This window comes from Vulpes lagopus, chromosome 14 (assembly GCF_018345385.1).
Source record: "Vulpes lagopus strain Blue_001 chromosome 14, ASM1834538v1, whole genome shotgun sequence".
Classification (NCBI taxonomy): Eukaryota; Metazoa; Chordata; class Mammalia; order Carnivora; family Canidae; genus Vulpes; species Vulpes lagopus.
Window position 1 is genome coordinate 21,940,774 of NC_054837.1, and position 19,161 is coordinate 21,959,934.

General features: G+C 41.7%; 1 protein-coding gene across 1 annotated transcript in view; it reads right to left on the bottom strand.

Annotated features, from left to right (window-relative positions):
- Nucleotides 1-3,131: 3,131 nt before the first annotated feature.
- The window catches only part of SUDS3 (SDS3 homolog, SIN3A corepressor complex component), a 32,011-nt gene continuing 15,981 nt past the window's right edge, over nt 3,132-19,161 (bottom strand). The window contains exons 7-12 of the mRNA XM_041729023.1: nt 17,326-17,421; nt 16,123-16,184; nt 15,940-15,961; nt 14,538-14,643; nt 8,176-8,260; nt 3,132-5,429 (exon numbers count right to left, since the gene is read on the bottom strand). Of these exons, the coding sequence (XP_041584957.1) occupies nt 5,331-5,429; nt 8,176-8,260; nt 14,538-14,643; nt 15,940-15,961; nt 16,123-16,184; nt 17,326-17,421 (470 nt within the window). The 3' untranslated portion in view covers nt 3,132-5,330. The remainder of the gene's footprint in view (nt 5,430-8,175; nt 8,261-14,537; nt 14,644-15,939; nt 15,962-16,122; nt 16,185-17,325; nt 17,422-19,161) is intronic.

Here is a 19,161-nt window from a genome sequence, read left to right on the forward strand (position 1 = left end):
ATGAATGAATGATTGATTAAAAAAAAAAAGAAGAAAGGCAAGCAGGGGACACCTGGGTGGCTCAGCGGTTGGGCAGCTGCCTTTGGCTCGGGGTATGATCCTGGGTCTGGGGATCGAGTCCCACATCGGGCTTCCTGTGGGGAGCCTGCTTCTCCCTCTGCTATGTCTCTCCTCCTCTCCATGTCTCTCACGAATAAATAAAATCTTTTAAAAAAATAAAAAGGACAAGCAGGAAGAAAGTGATCTGGTGGGGGAGCGGAGGAGGGGAAGACACATGTTTTCCTCCAAAGGCTCTCATGTTGATTAGATAAAGTCGGCTCCATCAAGACTACTCAGTCTTTACATTCTAAATGGTTCCTTGTTTTTATAACTCTAACATTCCTGCCCATGCTGTTAACAGAGGAAAGCAACCTCTTGGCTAGTAACTGTGGCTCTCTCAAGCTCGATTACCAAGGGAGAAGCCTGGAGTTATTCAGCAGGGGAAAGGGTCCTAGAAAATAAGTGTTTTTGCCTCTAAAATCTGCTAACTCTTGTGTGTAAGAGGTGAGGGCAGATAAAAACAAATTCCCAGGGAAGGGCTGGAGAAAGGTGGAAATGCTGAATGTAATTTTAACAAAGGGAACTAGGAACAGACTGCACAGTGCAGTGGTTAGGAACCCTGGCTTGGAATCTGAAAGATCTGGGACTCTGCAACTCAGCGTGTGACCTTGAAGAAATTACTGAACCATCTCCTGGGACTAAAGGAATGTGTTTCCTCCTCTGAAAACTGGTAGTAACAACAGTGTCTTTTCTCCGGGGTTGTTATGACGCTTCGATGAGACAATAAAAGTGAAGGGCACAGCACCTAGGGCTGGCGTTCTTATTATTCAGCAGTCTGCCTGTCTCTGCACATCATTTTACACTAACATTATTGGACAACATTTACTGAGCGCTTACTACGAAAAGGGACAGCGCTGAGCTCTGGGTTTGACAGGAGAATTAAGTCTCTGACTAGGTTAACGAATATATCAACAATGTAGCATATATAAACAAATTACATTAAAAAATATGTTGGGAGTATTAGTACTCAGATCATTACAAGGGCTAAGTGAGAGAACACCTGCCCTGAAGGGGTTTAGTATAGTCCCTGACACATACAAAGAACTCAAGTGAAGGTGGATATTCACATCAAGGGCAAGTCCCACTGGCCTTGGCGACAAGTGGGAGGGAACAGGAGTAACCTGGAGGGTTTCCACCTCCCCCATTTCGCCACATCCCCATCCTCTAACATCCTTGGCTGGACCCTAGCCTCCACCAGGCACTTGGCTCTTCAAAACAACTATGAAGAAACCAGCAGCTCAAGAGCTTGAAGATTAAGGTGATTAAAATACAGAAAACCGGTCAGGCTAACCATTACCCTTGGAGTAGCAGCAAGCTGAAGAAAGTCTGCTCAGGGCTGTGAGTGCTGGCTGTGCTCTTTCCTAGTCTATGTGGACTAGGTTATGTGGACGCATTCACTTTGAAGAAACTCAACTGCTACAATGAAGATTTGCGCTCTTTTCTGTACAAATGGTATGTTATAATAAAAAAATGTTAAAAATAGCCACTGCCCTTTTCCAATACCCAAAGCACAGAGCAGCCGTTCCTGATGGCATGCCACACCTGGGTCGTGAGCACTCCAGGTCAATCACCTGAGGCAGCCAGCAGCCACCTCGATCTAGCCACCAGGGAGCTGTTGAAATACCAGTAAAATTGAGAAATATTGCACTAGAGTACCAAATGACAACATCCTCCTCAATCACAAGAGTCTACCTGAAGGTTTTCCCTATCTAAGGTCAATTTTATTGACTCAGTTTTTAATGAGATTGTTTTATCATCTCCAACAAGGAGAGAATACACCATATTTATGGGTCAACACTCCTAGACTGCTCTTTACAAAACTGAGAGCTTGTCTTTGACATCATTCTATATCTTACTCTTCATAACAAACAAATATCTAGCATATCCCTCCCTCTTTCCCGATTTCCTTTCTCCACAATCACTGGGGGGGGGGGGGGGGGGGGGAGTGGCAGAGGAGGAACATAAAATAAATTTCAATATTTATCAAGTCAATGGATATAACACAGACTACATGCTGGTTTTCTCTTTGAAAGTTTATTGTTATTAAAAAAAAAACAACCCTATACTTTTTACATTTTACATTCACCTCTCAGAACATTTAATGATACCAGTTAATGATGATATATAAAAAGCCCACCAGCTGCTTGAAATGGCTGCAAATTTTTACCATGTACTGGTATTAAAGTGGTTTGAACTCTTTGGAAAAATTGGTGTAACATTAAGTACCGAGATTTCAAATTCCCAGATTAGAAGATTTTTAAGTCAGGAGGAAATTTAGTAAAAATTCAAGGCCTTAAAAGGAAATGTTAATAGAAAAACAAAAACAAAAATACTGTAAAAAATAGGATTTCCCCCCACTCCCAAGTTAGGTTAAGAAAAAAAAAAAAAATGCAACCAACCCCAACCCATCCCCAATATTTCTCTTAGAAAAGTCACCCAATCCTGAACACAGGGTCTCACACACAAATACAAGTAGCTTCATTTGCAGATCAGCCTCTGGGATCTTACACTGGCCCCAGTTCAAAGTTTAAAAAAAAATTAAGTTAGGTAGTTAGATATCCATAAATACTGGTATTCAAATGAATGAAAACATCCTAGCTTTGGTATGGCTACGAAAATCTGGAAATTGTTCAAGAGGACACTGGCTTTGGAAGAGGAGTCAGAGGGTGGGGAAGGCAACACAAACCCCCAAGCAGAGGTAAAATAAATATTGGGATACATCCACAGCAAACACAGTGTGTAATACTGAGGCAAGTGCCTCAAACAAAACACACATAGAGGTTCTTGATCAAAATAACACAAGTGCAGGATCTTGACCAGATTCACACATATACGGGTTCTTCCTAAAAGCTGTCTAGACCAACCTTTATCAAAGTATTATTTGCAAGAAACAGTTTGAATCTGGGAATGCAGGTGGTACCAGGAATTCAGTCTGGTTTTGCCCATCACAAAAGCACCTCCAACTCCTAACAAGGGGGCTCAAACACCCCTGATCACCACAGGGGCCTGTCCAAGGGGCTGAACTGCTCAGCTCATCTCTGCAGTGATGAAAAAACTCAACCTTCTGGGATTAAGAGTACAATTTACTAAGCTGTGTCACAAGTCTACTTCCCACTTGCCCCCATTCCCACAGTCTTGATTACAGATTGTGAGGATATTGAGGAGCAGAAGGCAGTGATGTGGCTGAGGCCAGAGCATGACCGCATCACCCTAAAATTTATAGAAGAGTCCAACTTGCCCATACCCTGGTCTTCAGATGAATAGTTACTTCACAAAAGCACAAAGGTGCTACCAGAGAAGGCAAGAAAAAAAGGCAACTTGTTGCTTTGATGCTTAAATCCCCAGTAGTTATCAACACAAGCCTTTCTAAAAATAATAACAACAACAAACTTTGGTGTACTGCTAGGAAGCCAGTAAGACAATCATCCAAAAAACAACTTGGATGACCACACATGCTGTATCTAAATAAATTTCCATTGCAGGGCACTAGTAGAGAACAGACAGACAGCCACCTATCATGGGATGTTACACACACCACAGTGACAATTCAAGTGACAGAGGCCCTCTCTTGGAGCAAAGGCTATCAAGAAGAAATGAAAGATGAAGGCCCTGTTTACTGTGGACTTGGTTCACTCCAGTAATCATAATGGGGGCTGCGGGCAGAGGAGAAGCACAGAACATCCAGGCAACTCTAAATAAACAAGCATCATTTACCCTGTTCTCTAAAGGAGACTCCAACACCAGAAAAAAGAGAGAGAGGAAAAAACAACAAATGGGTTATAAATTAAAAACCAATCTGTACAAGTCTTTACTCTGAGTCAGTAAGGTTTGGTCTCTGTTGAAGCCAGGACTTATAGGAAAGTGATTCGCTTCTCATCATGTACCCCCCAACTTGCTTTGGGGTGTATACATTAAGAGACAACACGGAGAGAATCACCGGAGTCCGAGGGTATGGCATACAAATATTTCCTAGAACGTGTAAGGTCTACTGACTACCCACAGAAATGCTAACAGTTGCTCTAACCCCAAATTCTCTAAATATCCTAAGGTGGCAGCTACAATACAGAAAACTCCATCTGCCAGCGAATCATTTCTCTAGTGCTGGGAATGAGGGGCAGGAGGCAGGGAGAGTGGGGAAGCTGTTTCACCAGGACTCCTTCGGTTAGTGGCAGCCACAGCAGAGCTTTCCTTTGTCTTCAGCCTCGGCCAGACTCCTGGGAGGCTGGGGGCACTGACAACCAGGCTCCACAGGCTCAAGACAGTCCGTGTGCAGTAACAGCATCAGCGAAAAGAGTGCGAGTGGAGTTACGAGTGAGAGTCTCTAGATCACTGACAACTGCCCTATCATTCTCCCTCAAATCATCCAAAACCATCCAAAATCCCCCCCACCTACAAGAGACAACCCAGGCAATGCACCCACGCCAGGTACCACTTCATCTCCTTAGGAGCAAAGAACGGAAGTGAATTAGAAATAAAAACTTCTGAAATGACTATTTGTTCTGGTTCAGGCTAGATCAAATGTGCCTAAATCAAATACTCACATTAAGTAACATTTACACTGCAGTACCTTCAGTACTTGAGGAGCATGAGATGCCCCCTCCCCCAACCCCATTACTTCAGCACACGTAGCCACCCAGGCAAATTTTTCTGTCACTCAGCCAGTGGAATGGATGGCATACGCCAGATGTTACACAAGGCATTTATTTCTCAGAGAAAGCTGAGAGCCAGGAGAATTAATCTCCTTCTGCTAGGACCTCTGCCCCAAGCTTCTGGAGAAACAGTGAATTGGGCTCGACAAGGGAAAGAGCTACGTGATCCACTAATCAGATTCAAAACATGAAAATGCAATGCAAAGTATATCCCTTCCTGGTAGAAAGACCTAAAGACAAAAAAAAAAAAAAAAATGTCCCTTTAAACTCAAAGGAGGCTTAAAAAAAATTTAAAAAGGCAAAGTATAAGCAAAAAAACAAAGAAATGAGTAAATCGAACTCGCAACACTCCCAAAAATAAAAGTTCGTGGTGACTGCCAGCTGGAAGAGGTCGAGGCAGGAAGGAGTAATGCAAACACTGGAGTGGCTGCCACCAAAAGCGCCTTGCAGAATCCACAACAGCTCTCCCCGTTTTCCAAGGCCAAGGAGCAATTCCCGAGTTAAAAACTTTCTATTTGGAAGAAAACAAAACCAAAAACCACTCCAGAAAAACGGTCAAGGGAAGAAGAACACTGTAGAAAGTCAAGCCGCTGACCTCCGGCGGATCACAAAGAGCCCGCGCTGAAGCTGGCCCAAGTAGATCCTCATCTTGGTGCTGTCACTGGTCTTCCTCACCCAGATCTGCAGGGGAGAAGGAGAGGGAACAAGATGAGAGGGTCCAAGAGTGAATTCTGAGGAGTGAATCTTCCAGAGCATCAAAATATCTGCACGAGTGAGGTGTGGGCGGAAAACTGTCAACCTCTTCCCAGCAGGCCACGGCCCCCCCTCCAGGAAACCTCTAGCACAGAGAGCAAGCATCAACCTAGGACTTCCTTTCTCCTTTTTTCTCCCTCGCTCACACCTCTCATTAAGAAAATGTAAAGCACAGTGATCTCAGGTTCTATTTTTGCCTTGATCTTAAGGACTTTTTTTTGATTTGGTTTGATTACAGCATTATCAACATTCAAAATACATATATTCATGAATAAAAACTTTCAATCAAATTTGGAAATATTTTCCTTGCCCCAAGGGACTTCTATATTACAGTTTTTCACTCCTCTGGGTTCCTGGCAATCAAGGCTACCAGTCATGGCAGAAAAACTAAAAAATAACAAGGAAAAAAAGAAAAACCCCATGAGTTGAGTTAAGGCCCAATTAGGATCATCAGAAGGCTAAATTAGCTTAAGACAGCCCATCCCTCCTAACCATATCCTTTTCCCACAGATAGTATCAGAGGTCTGACATTTCACAGGGCAGATGCATTCTTGCATAAAATGGAAAATGAACTCTTGGCAGCAGGGTGACCACCAGAGCAGATAAGGGCACTGTCATCCCTGTGGCCAGGACTGGGAAGAAAGCCACCTCCTCAGTCACCTGATACACCTGAGCTTTTTCATCTTCAGAAGAACCCTATAAAAGTAAGATCCTCACCCCATTTTATAGAAAAGGAAGGGCAGGTCAAACCCATCCAGTGTGAATCCTGGTGTCTGCTCTCAAAACCCCTTGCTTTCTCTTGTCTACTAAACCAGCTGACTCTTCTTACCACCTGTTCCTCATCCCTTTGGTTAAAATGCCATCAGATGAGGCCAAAAGCTGGATTAAGTTCCACGTCTCGCCCACATATACAAGTACAAGTCCCCAGAACAAACTATCTTCTCCCTCCCCCATTCAGCTCTCAGGTTTTAAGCGTGTGTCCTCAGTCTCATTTCAATTCCTTTGATGTGATTATTTGGCAAGAGACTTTAAAGTCAAATACACCGGTTTGAAAATAAAGTTAAAGGCCTCACAGAAAGCTGAGCCTCTAAGGACCTTGCAGAAGCACTTTACATCAAAAAATGACCCCACAAAGGGCTGATGTGTGTTTGTGGGGGCTCACCACCAAGCACAGACCCACCCAACAAATGTGCCTGGAGTCAAGTTATGCCAAGGCCAACTAGCTCCAGGGTCACTTAGGAAGTGACCTGAATAATCAGCCAGAATACTTCCGAGAAGTGAGAAATGTTTCCCTCTGTTGCAAGCCTCTGATGCACTGAGGCTTCCTCCCTCCAGGTGACAGGGCTCAGTGTCATCATTTTCTTGTCAGACCTCGTTGGCACTCTATTATGTCAAAGGAGGACAATCTTCAACAGAGAGAGAAAAAAAATGTAACTTGCATTTTCTCTTTTCCTGAAAAATCTTGAGGTGTCATGGGGAGGATGAGACACTGGTTCTGATGTTAGGCATGGGTCCTAGGAGGGCCACACAGCTGGGCACAAGGACTCTGCTGTGAAGTCACAACACCTCTTGCTGACAAACAGCAGGTCTCTCCATCAGATCCCATGTTCTGACTTGGGTGACTCACAGACACCCCACCCCCTGCCCCCAAGCCCAGAGAGAAAAGATGTTCATTCATCTGGGAGGCTCTCCCTAACTTCTGAGGAAACAATCATTTTGCAAACTAGTCACATTTGAGGGCATTTTCAATTCCGGAAGCTAGGAGAATGGAAGAAGCTTAAGTTATTTCATAATCCAGTTTCATTAGATTTCCTGTGCACTGACACGAATAAGTTACAGAGGGTAGGCACATAAAAATCAATTTATTTGCAGACATTTTGTGGACTGATAAAAGATCAAGCCAATTGAGCTATTAAAGTTTTAAAAACTTTTAAAAAACTACTAACAATACAAGTTACACATTGCTGACATCCCCCTAATGAAGGGCCAGAGAACTCACTCGCCAGTCATCCCATCCTTGAGCATAACCCTCTGAACTGACTTAGAACCAGTCTCTAGCCTACAGGAGAGACTCAAGGAAACCAATACCAGGGGGGCAAGAGCCTGGCAGCTCACCGTTGAGAGGCACAACAGGACGTGTCAGATCATAAAGACAGCAGGCAAGGAGGAGGGTGTAGCTCAGATCAGGCCAACATCCATTTACTGAGCACTTCCTATGTGCCAGACCCTGTGCCAGGTTAAAATCTCAAAGCATAAAACAAATCTCTTAATAGACATGAAAGCTCTAGAGAAAGAACATAGATGGAGTACGCTCCACAAGCAAGTTCCATTGTTGGTACACAGTTACCTTACAAAGCAGCAGGACTTGAACACACAGAGATCGCACAGACTCGCCTTCTATTCTTTCCTGTAGTCTAAGTGGCTCCCAACTCAATTACTGTATGTGGAGCTCACCAGTACCATTAGGAATATACAAATCCACGTTATGTTGGTAATCAAGCAAAGTAAGGGATTTTCAGGGATCTTTTTATCTACATGCAATTTCTGCCAGGAAGTGCTTACTTAGATCCTAACCCACATATAACACACAATTCCCGTACTTCTGTGGTGGCACCTGCACTGCAGGTTGGTCACACTGTGCTCTCCTGAGGGGGGGAGGGAGTTAAGTCCCTACCTCATTTGCTCCAACAGAGCTGATCACACAGCTCAGTTTCTGGTTGTCCTTTGACTCTAAATAGATGGCCTGGCTCTTGTGGTACCTGTCAAAAACAAGAAACAGTTTATTTATATTTTTAGCCATTTTATCAAGGTAAGACTGACATGTAAAAAAAAAAAAAAAAAAAAAAAAGCCATACGGATTTACTGTTTATAACTCAACGAGTCTGGGAATAAGTATACACACCCGTGAAATCATCACTACCACGAACATATCCAACTGCTCCCAAAGTCTTCTCCTTCCCATTTCATCATTATATATATATATATATATTTTTTTTTTTTGGTAAAAAGAACACTTCACATAAGGGCTATACTTTTAACAAATTTTAAGTCAGTAATACAGTACTGTTGAAGGCACAAATTTTAAAAAAGAAAGAAAAACACCCAAAATATAATTAAAAGAATCTCGGGGCAGCTGGGTGGCTCAGTTGGTTAAGCATCTGCCTTTGACTCAAGTCATGCTCCTGGAGTCTGGAATTGAGTCCTGCATGGCTCTGCACTCAGCAGGGAGTCTGCTTCTCCCTCTCCCTCTCTCAAATAAAATCTTTTTTAAAAAAAGATAAATAAAACAAGAGTCTTAGTTTACATTTGAGGAAAATTCTGGATTTCAGGTTTAATTTGAAGGCCTCCATCCTTCGATTAGATCACATGGCCTCCTAATCTTCTCCTAAATCTAAAACATATTCCTTGGTCCTTCTGCAGAGGGGAAAAAGGAAGTGAAGGAAAGTCTGGAAAGCTAACTTATATTTACTCTCTACTTGGGACTATATACCCAATTTATTCAAAAAGTATATTATAATTTTTCAAATAAAACCTGTTGCTGCTTTCCACCTATTCCCAAAACACTAAAGACAGCTGGATGGACAAAATAAATAGAAGGGTCTGAACAACTGATCTATTATTTATTTTCAATGCATCCAAATAGGTCATCCACAAGAAGGTAGGCCAAATTCAACTCTTACTATGGTCACTCATTCAACAAATGCTCATTCATCACTTATTGTGTACCATACCACTGAGTATGTTGGAGATTGGTGGTGGATAGTGAACAGGTCCCTGCTATCACACAGCTTCAAATCCAGTAGCTGTGAAGAATACGGAGTAATCACACCTGGTAAGTACTAACCAGGCGAAGTTCTGAGTGTCAGGGTGTATGTACCACAGGGATCTGATTTGGCCCAGGTAGTCAGGAGAGCTGCCTTGCATGGAGCAGACCAGACAGACACTCCATTTCAGCTCTGGTAGCTATCCCTCTTGGCCTGTAGCAAAGGATCACCTTCAACTTCTACAAGCTCATGGATAAGGCCAAGGATGAAAGTGAGGAAGCCAGGGCCAAAGCCCAAATGAGACAGCAGCTGCCACAGGATGAAGGAGCAGCTGCTGGATTGCAAAAGTTGGAAATATCAGCTGAGCTATGGCTGGCAGCCCTGGCCGGGGCCAACCCTAGTCAGTCAAGAACATAACCTCTGGTTAATTCTGGCTGCACAGATCTGGCTCAACAGACCCACTAACTCATGTAAATTCTACCAAAATGCATCTCCCAGGAAAGCACGGCATTTTATCATTATTTCTGTGGGGGGGAAAAAGACACACTGTTTTGCTGGTTTAATGAAATAATCTATTGCTGGGATATCACGGTAAGAGATATACTTCACTCCCAAAATGAGCTTTTTCCAATCTAGGTTCTAAGTACTCTTCAACTTGTTACTTGGGAGCTGAAAACTCAGGTTTCCAACTCAATTTACTTCCTGAAAACACTGTTAAAAGAAATCGAATCATAAATGCAATTAGAACAGCAAGATTGGTTTAGACTCAGCTTTAAAGTTGCTTTTGGCCAGAGATCAGTTGGTAAACTGGGTCAGGGGACCTTCATTATGCTAAATATGTAATATCCACAAGGCCTGAAGTATACAGTGCATGAGACAAGGCTGAATTAGTTCACAGCATGACTCAAAACCTCCAGTTTCCCTCCTCCATCTAAGCCAACTTTCCTATGTAAATAGTAACATCTCGAGTGATGGTTAAAATAAAAATACAGAGCGGGAGAGCATTCACAGTTATTCTATGGGGATTGTGAGTTATTAAAGAAATAAACACAAAACAACACGCACCTGGCCTCAAGTCATTCTGATACTATTTTCTAAATACTTTTAATAAAGAAAGGTCACAGTGAAGTGAAGGAGTATGTTACTAGTGTGGAAACATGCTCAATATACTGCTATGTGGAGGGGGAGAGGAATCTATGTCCATTACCTTCCTGTGTTTATTAAAAAAAAAAAAAAAAAGAAAAGAAAAGAAAAGAAAAATGCATGTCACCTGTGTATCATACATACAAAAAGCTGGGTAAAGTTATATAGTTAAGATGCATAATAAAATGTATATTACAACTTTATAGAAATAAAAAGTGTATATTAAGAATGGTATTCCTTTTATTCCATGGCTTTCTTTTTAGTGAAATAAACAGATACTACTCATATTAAAAATTAAGTAAGTCATGGTTCTAGAAAATACCTAAATAACAAAGACGGGTAAAAACAAAACTTGATGATACAATTAACATCTTAATGTCTGTTAAGGACAACAGCTAACTCTGGGAGGCTAGTCAAACAATTCTCATGAGATGTGCTTCATTTTCCTTCAGATGTGTATAGAACCCAAACCCCAATACCTATGACTGGCTTTTATATGAATACCGGAAGTAAACAATGAGATCCAATCTATTACCCTCCCACTACCCCCCCTCCCCCAGAAGAAGTGGTCTGGGACTTGAGTATCTGGCCACCTCCCAAATCTGCCTGCTTTGGGGTCACTAAATGGTGGCAACTTGAATGTCCACCATTGGTCACCATCTGCTCCACAGCAGAGCTGTGGAGTTCCCAAAGCAACCCACTTCCAAGACTTCCAAGCCAACAGATTCCCAGATCTTCCTGAACCAGAGTCTCACACTATACAAGTCTTGGAGAACCATTATCCCTAGATATCAAATCTATTCAATTATCTGAATTCCCTAGAAGAAAAAAACCTTTAGCAATTAGCATTCATATTTTCAAGATGAAACTAAAAATTATATGACAACCTTACCATACAAATTTACTTTTTAATTTCTAAAGACTAATAAAAGAGAGGGAAAGAATTCAAAATAAATAGACATAAAAACTGTTAAAAAGCAGCAACAATGGAGCTAATTAATAAAAATGTACATTACCACTTTTTTGCCAATTAACCCATTTTACAAGCTGCAACTCATCTGAGATGAAAAAAAATATTTTCAATAGCCTAAGAGAACAAGCCCCAAAAGTCAAATCGATTTTATTGCTTTATTACTAATGGAAATCCTGACCTGGGAATCCCAACAAATGAGCTCTTAGAGCTTTGCTTCTACTATTAAATCCAATGAACTAGAATCAACACTACTATTATAGAAGAAAGCAATTTCTCCAAAAGGTGGGTCAAAAAGGAGGGGGGTAGAATTAATTTAATTTTATATCCTACTGGGAATCCTGATATTAACGTTTCATTTCCCAAAAAAACTGAATACTATGTTACAGCTCTGGAATCTGAGTCCCAATGCCAGTTGTAAATATTCACCGCCTTAATAGTCTTTGTCAGTTGACGGCTGGAGGAAGCAGGGGACTTCACTCCTGATTCACATTAGCAGACCCACATTTAAAGTGAGAAATAAACCAGTCCACCAGCACCATCAGTTAGTTATTTTAAAATATCAGCTACTTTCATGGTACTTTCTAAGAAGGGTCATCAGTCCAAATCAAAATGTGAGGAAAACTTACAGCAGGACATAAAATGCCTTAAAAGCACTACCAGAACAAGGCAAAGTGAAGATGCTTATCTTTCAAAATGAAATGTAGCTTGATAAGTGTTCATGCCAAGATGGGAAGCCTGAATCATACTCAGTTTGCTGAAGTCATTTAAAACTCAATGAAACATGTTTTGCCAGAAATAACATTGCACCAAAATACTCCATACCCCTGGAACGAGCATAAATCGGTTCACTTGCCTGTTTAGACACAGGCCATGACTAGTGAAAAAAGAGGAAGAATGAAAGCCTCCCAACTGAAAGGGCACAAAGGCCAAATATCAGGTTCAGCCTGGTGAGAGATGAGGCCAGCTATGCACTAGTCAGTGTTCACCAGGACCCCCATGAACACCTTCCAAATGTAGCAGGGAAAGGAGACCCAGCTTCCCACAAATATGTCATCAACTCTGACTGCCAAAGCCAAAAGGAAAAACACAGAACACAGATGAAAAATCAAGAGTCTCCATATTTAACAATATTAGCAACTTTAAATTCACTGAAAAAGGAAAACGCTCCGAGAGACCTTCTTTTAAAAATTTCAAAAAAAAAAAAAATTCTGCAGCCCCTATGAGACAGACAGTGAAATTCATTCAAAATGCTTAGGAGGTCTAGCACAACAAATGCAACCACTCTGTTTATGTTATGAAACATCAGGCACCATGTATCCCCTCTTTAGAAAAACAAGAATTTTACCTTACTGCATTTTCACCCTCAAGTCTCATAAAGTCTGAAAATTAAGCCTTAGAAAGATCTGAAGCAACGCAATTACAAAATGAACATCATTTGAAATATCACATAGCTTTAAGACTCATAGATCCGTAAAAATGTTAGTGATAAATCTCATCATTTTTGAAGACGGCTGTTATGTGCGGGCTTGATCTTTAAAGGTTATTTGGTTTTCATTATTAGAAACATTTTTCATCTTACTTTGCCCCTCAGTGTGATGAGCTGTTAGGGCCTGCCACCCAGTGGCGATATGTTCTGATAAGCAATTTTAGGATACACTAACTGCCCTCTTTGAAGAAAACCAAATAGAGGGGCAGAAGTCACTCAGATCAGGCTCCCAGACAGAGGCGGCCTTCAGCATTTCCTGGGTAAAAAATTCACTGTAACCTAATATTTTGGGAGATAGATTTAGTTCAGGCATGACTAGAGGACTAGATTTCTAAGTACTTCTGCCAACTTCAGAAGTGTATTATTTTAAGGTAATGAACTAACAATCTTGGGGTTTTTCTTCTTTAACAAAGCTCAAACAACTCAAAATAATCATTACTCTAAGTTTAGAACTTTGGGTTAACATACTGAAACTCAAAAGATCATTATAAATGATAGCCGTCATAAATGATCATTACAGAGCATAAAGTAACAACAGATAAACATTTTCCAAACAAACAAGTGGAAATTCAGAATGCAAATATGTGTCTACCATGACTTAAACTGAGTATATTTGCATATGGACAATGAATAAAGGGATATATCAGAATTAAAGAGCTGTGACAAGGTAGTAAGACCTGGGGTGGCTTAACACCTAGCAGAATCCCTAGCTACAGAGCAGATAGTAATGTTTGTTGAATAAGTGAATGAGTTTGTAAACCCTCTCATATTGCTTTACAATTTCCTCCTGAACACACTGGTGGTCTCAAGCTTTTAAACTGTCTTTATTCACAAGTATTTCTGGCATATTAAAAAAAGTATTGTAACATACCTTATACTCACGTGTAGCTATGAAATAATAATACACAAAAAGCAGTTAAAAAAAAACTATTTTTAACATAAACTGGTAACATTTTAGGATTTAATTCCCCCAAGTATGTTTCTCATAACACTCCTATAATAGGATGATGCATACAAAAAGGGTAACCTGGATCAAATCAGTAATACCTGTTAACATCTCAGAAATTCACGGCGCGCAAGTGTATCAGAGAACCCAAAGAGCACCTACAGTGAAGAAACGCATTTAATTTAATTAACATGGTCATCCCCCAGACTCACATGACCACAAAATCCTTTTTTCCACAGAACAGCTATTAATTTTAGTGCACAAGGGCAGAGTTAAGAAAAGGCAGAGAGGGACATAAACCCTGACCTCCGTCTACAGGGCACCACCAAAGAATGGATGCCAGCAAATTCTAGTCTGATGCCAGTGGCACAGAGAAAAAGGACAGCTCCCATCAGAACACATTTTTGGGAAGCACTGCCTTCAGAGATCAAATGAGCAGTATCAATCAAATGACTCCTGAAAAAAAAAAAATTTTTTTTTAAAGTAAGCTCTATACCCAACATGGGGCTCAAACTCATGACTCCGAGATCAACAGTCACTTGCTCCACTGCCTAAGCCAGCCAGCCTCCCCAGTCCTGATGTACTTTTAAATGTTATTCTGCTTCAGTACTACATAAGCTATGCGGCAGCCATGCTCAGAAACAATGAGAACAAGCCCCAGCCCTCTTTCCAAGGGGTTCTTTTGAGACTCTTAACGAATAATCTTGTGTTTATCATAACATACCATCTTTTATCATAGTACAGCTTCCCGTCTTCTATCCGAGCTTCAAATCTCTGGGCTGGAGACTCTGCCGGTGTAGCAGGCAAGTGTTCAGGAGAGGATGGGGATGCTGGAGGAACCAAAGATATTTCAATGACTAAGCATGTAACAAGCATGTGGTCCAACTGCTAACATGCTTTAACTGTAATGCCATTAAAAAGTGGTAATAATCAGGATTGCTAAGTCCTCAGGGGTATAAAAATGAGAATTCAACAAAATTCTTGTATATTATACCTAACTTGCTCCTCAAAGCAACCCTGTGAGGTAGGCAAGGCAAAGATTAACCTCACTGCACAGAGAAGAAACCGGGGATGCAGGCAGGCTGTGATTTACCCAAGTGTCCATCAGAAGCCCAAAGAGGCAGCAATTAGGAATATCTCTTTAAAATTTTAAAACACCTGGGTGGCTCAGCAGTTCAGCATCTGCCTTCGGCCCAGGGTATGATCCTGGGGTCTAGGATCAAGTCCTACTTCAGGGTCCCTGCATGCAGCCTGGTTCTCCCTCTGCCTGTGTCTCTGCCTCTCTCTCTCTCTCTCTCTGGCTTTCATGAATAAATAAGTAAAATTAAAAATAAAATAAAATAAAATAAAAAATATAAAATATAAAAAAAAAATAAAATAAAATAAAATAAATACAATAAAATACAATAAAAATTTAAAACCAAAGTCATTTCTAGATCTATTTATTACTAGACAGAGCAGGCTTGTAGTTATGAGCTAATACAGTGTCAAAGGATCTAAATTCACAGTCACGTAATCCCCTCCCCATCATGCCTTCAGAAACACAGAACCTCTCTGTGGACCACAGTGGCTCTCAGAAGCAAACTGCTTAGAGAAGAAAAAAAAAAAAAATCTTGTTTCCTTCCACAAGACTTGGTGAGTGGATAGACATGTGAGTAATCATGGTGCTTAAACCATAACAATGCCTTGCCTCCAGAATTCTATTTTGCAGCCTAGCACTTGAGTGCCACTCTGGAAGGAACCACCTCGAACACTGGGCTGGCCCCTTCTGTAAGCTGGGACTGTCAGTCCCTCAGCAGACTCAGGACATGAAAAGCCACTGAACAGCAGTGCTTAGCACTCAAGTCCACAAAGCAAGTAATACTGAAAAATCCTTCAGGTTTCATTTCCACAAACGGGGGTATACTTAAATCTTATGCCTGATGCCTACACAGAAGGAAACTTTTACCAAAACGGGGGGGAGGGGGCACATAAGGTTCCCTCCAGTTTTCACAATGACTACTCTGAGGCAAACAATGAACATTTTATTTTTGAAAACTGCAACAATTCCCTGTCAGGTATAAGCATGCTTCCCCCACAACATGATAAAAGAGACTGCACAAATGCCAGCAACACTGTGCACTTACCTGGTCTCTTGGGTGACTTAAGCTGTAGGAAAAACAACAAGAAATCTTAGAGCAGATCATTTCAGATGCAACGAAAGGTATCAATAGGTATCAAAACGATTTAACAAGTAACACGTGAATGACAGCGCAGAGACCTATCATTCAAACCTAAGCTGTCAAATAAATCAGAAAATCAGACTGTACCTTATTCAATGTTCTCAGATCCTCCATGATCTGTTCATCTGTTAACAAATAGTTTAGCTGGGGTGTTGAGAGTTAAAGGAATGTGTCCAAGAAGCATGGGTTTTGAGCAAGCAGAAATCAACAGCACAGTACCAGGATTTACGGAGTGACTCTGCCAGACGCTGCTTCTACAACCTTTTGCCCCTCACAAGTTGCTGGTTCTACTCGATGTTGTAGTGCCCAGGTACGTAAAAGAACTCACAAATTTCTTTCAAAGGCCTCTAAGTTGTTTATAACTCCAAGAATGAGAGCACAGGACACAATACAAGGAGAACTTCCTCCTTGATTTATGAAGTGCTTTTGTTTCAAAGATCTGAAGACTTGCACAATGTGTGCAAGCCACACAAATGTGGGCTTAGTCTTCCTCCAATAACTTAAACCCTCAGTTGTGAAGACAAAGGAATCTGAAGTTAAGCCCTTTCTCGGCGGCAGACAACTGAATCATTTTATATAAATGTCCTCTCCTCAAGAGAACAGAAACAGACCTTTGCCGTGTGTGCCCTCTTCCCACTCCTCTGTTTTTATGATTAAAGGGCTTTTTTATGTGACTGAAATCTCATTTGCTTTAACATAACAACAACTTGAGTTCTACTGTTTTCAGGATACAGATAATAGAGGTACAAAACCTTTGACCTCATTTTACAGGTAGAAAAATTAAAGCATGTGAAATCTGAGGTCGCCCTTGAATCTCCAGATGTTAAAACCAGGTTGAATTTTCAGCACAAAGTACCTTTCCAAATAACTGCGCTCTACAAATTCCTTCCACTAGAAATAGCAAAAATCAGGGAATTGATAATAAAATGGCCATTCCCAGGTGCTTGGGTGGCTCAGGGGGTTAAGAGCCTGACTCTTGGCTCAGGCTCAGGTCTGATCTCAGATCTCTGAGTCATGAGTTCGAGCCCCACACTGGGCTCTGTGCTTAGCATGGGGCCTACTTGGGATTCTCTCTCCCTTACTCTCTTTCCCTCCTGTGTGTGCACACCCTAATAAATAAATCTTTGAAAGAAAAAAAGGCTATTCCCTAGCCCAGGGATAAATACACATGCTTGCCAATCACATTCAATTTCTGTAGGACAATGGCCATGTATATTCTAGCAAACAGATAAGCAAAGGATTCAATAATCTCAAGAAAAAAAACGATTAAAGTTTGATACAAATGGATATCAGGAGCAGGTTTTCTCCTCTTGTCTGGGATGGGGACAGGATCATTTGGTCGCCTCCGCAACTTTCTGGTCATGATGGGTTTCACTTCCATAGAATCTGTGGCAAGAATTGAATGGGTAAATCTATCCAACTCCCACTTGAAGTCAGTAAGAATCACTGTGCTATAAGAACATCTGCCCCACAGCCACCCAATCAGAACTATTTTACTGGGGACATTTGGTTCACACATGGCCCAAGCCAGACACCTGTATCAAACTTGAGAAAGAGTGCTGTGTTAGAAGTCTCAGACTAGCTGGCCTCAGCACACGCCCCTCTCAAAAATGTAGCCCAGCCATGCAGTCTTACTTGGGGAAACATCTCTCCAGCATCCCAAAAACTAGGATTTTTCTCCTCTTTCCTCAAATTAAGAAGCCACAGAGTGGTAGGCTCCTGGGATCAGAAATCCTTGGATCACCTAGGTCAACTAATTCCTGCTGTTCCCACCGAGGGAGGAAGGAGAGCTGAAGTGTGCTTGTGCACAAGACTCCATGAGAGGCCATGGCCTCAGTGCCACCATCTTTATAGTACATGTTCATTTACAAACTGGGCCACTATTTAATTTCAAAACCTCTTACAGCTATTTGACTATCAAGAATGATCTAATGAAGGCTTATAATAAAAGCTCTTGACTTCTCTCTGCAGTCAGACTTTGTTGCTGACTCTTTCCCTTGCCTTAAAATCTCTCCTCCCCTACCCACAGATCTCTACTCTCCTGGATCTGCCTCCTTGGCTCCTTTCTGCTGGTGACCACTGGAGTCCAGTCAGTTCTCAGCCTGTGTCCCAGTGAGCCTCCATCGCCAATGCCAGCTCCCTCAACCTTGTGAATGGCAACCTATGCCCACCGACACCATCCACTCTCATCCCCTTGTCCCATCCTCATTGCCCTCAGAGCAATCTTCCAAAGACACCGATCAGGTCATTTTACACATCCCCCTTCTTATTCAATACTTGCATGGCTCACCACGCTCTACCAAAAAAAGGCCAAGTCTCTTTCTGGTCTTGCTTTTTTCATTTACACACACCATGTGAGAACTTCTGGCTAAATCTCTTACCCAAGGGCACATGCCTTACCACACCCTAAAGCCTTTACACACTCTCCCCTCTGCCTGGTCTTCTCTTTTCTGTCCAGGATACTCCTATCCAACATCCCTTAAGAACCAGCTCAAGGCTCCCCGTTTCATGATAGCTTCCAGAGTCACACATCTTCTAAGTAACCAGAGCAAACCTCTGTACCAAGCACCAAACTGTAGGGGACATTTTCCCCAGAGACACCTGAATTCCGATCCAGCACCTAGCAATAGTTCGGGCATGCAGTAGGCACTTCACAGAAGAGTTTCCTGCAGAATGACTAGATGAGGTCAACCTGGTAAGATCATCCATTCATGACCATGCAAACTTATCAGCAGAGCAGACAGAACAGCCTTTCAGAATTCTAGTGTAGCCCTTCCACCACAGCAATGCACAGGATCTGCAAGTATATAATAATCATATGTAGAAAAATACTTCAAAAAATACTTCTGCGTGTTGCTCTTAAGGAGGAAAATGAGAAAAACTGATTTCTCCCCCAAATATGGAGGGAAAACAATGAGAGCCACAGACCTAATGAGTGTGTGTAAAGATGTGCATGAGAGTGGGGGCAGGAGGGAGGAGGACAAACATACTCGCCCCTAAGAAAAAGTGAGGAGAGAAATTGTCCTCTCTACGAGAACTCTCTACCTTCTCCTGAGCTGGCAATCCTTCTCCAGTTACTTACTGGCCAGTGGGTGTAAATCCCTGCTGCAGCTATGTGACTCAAGG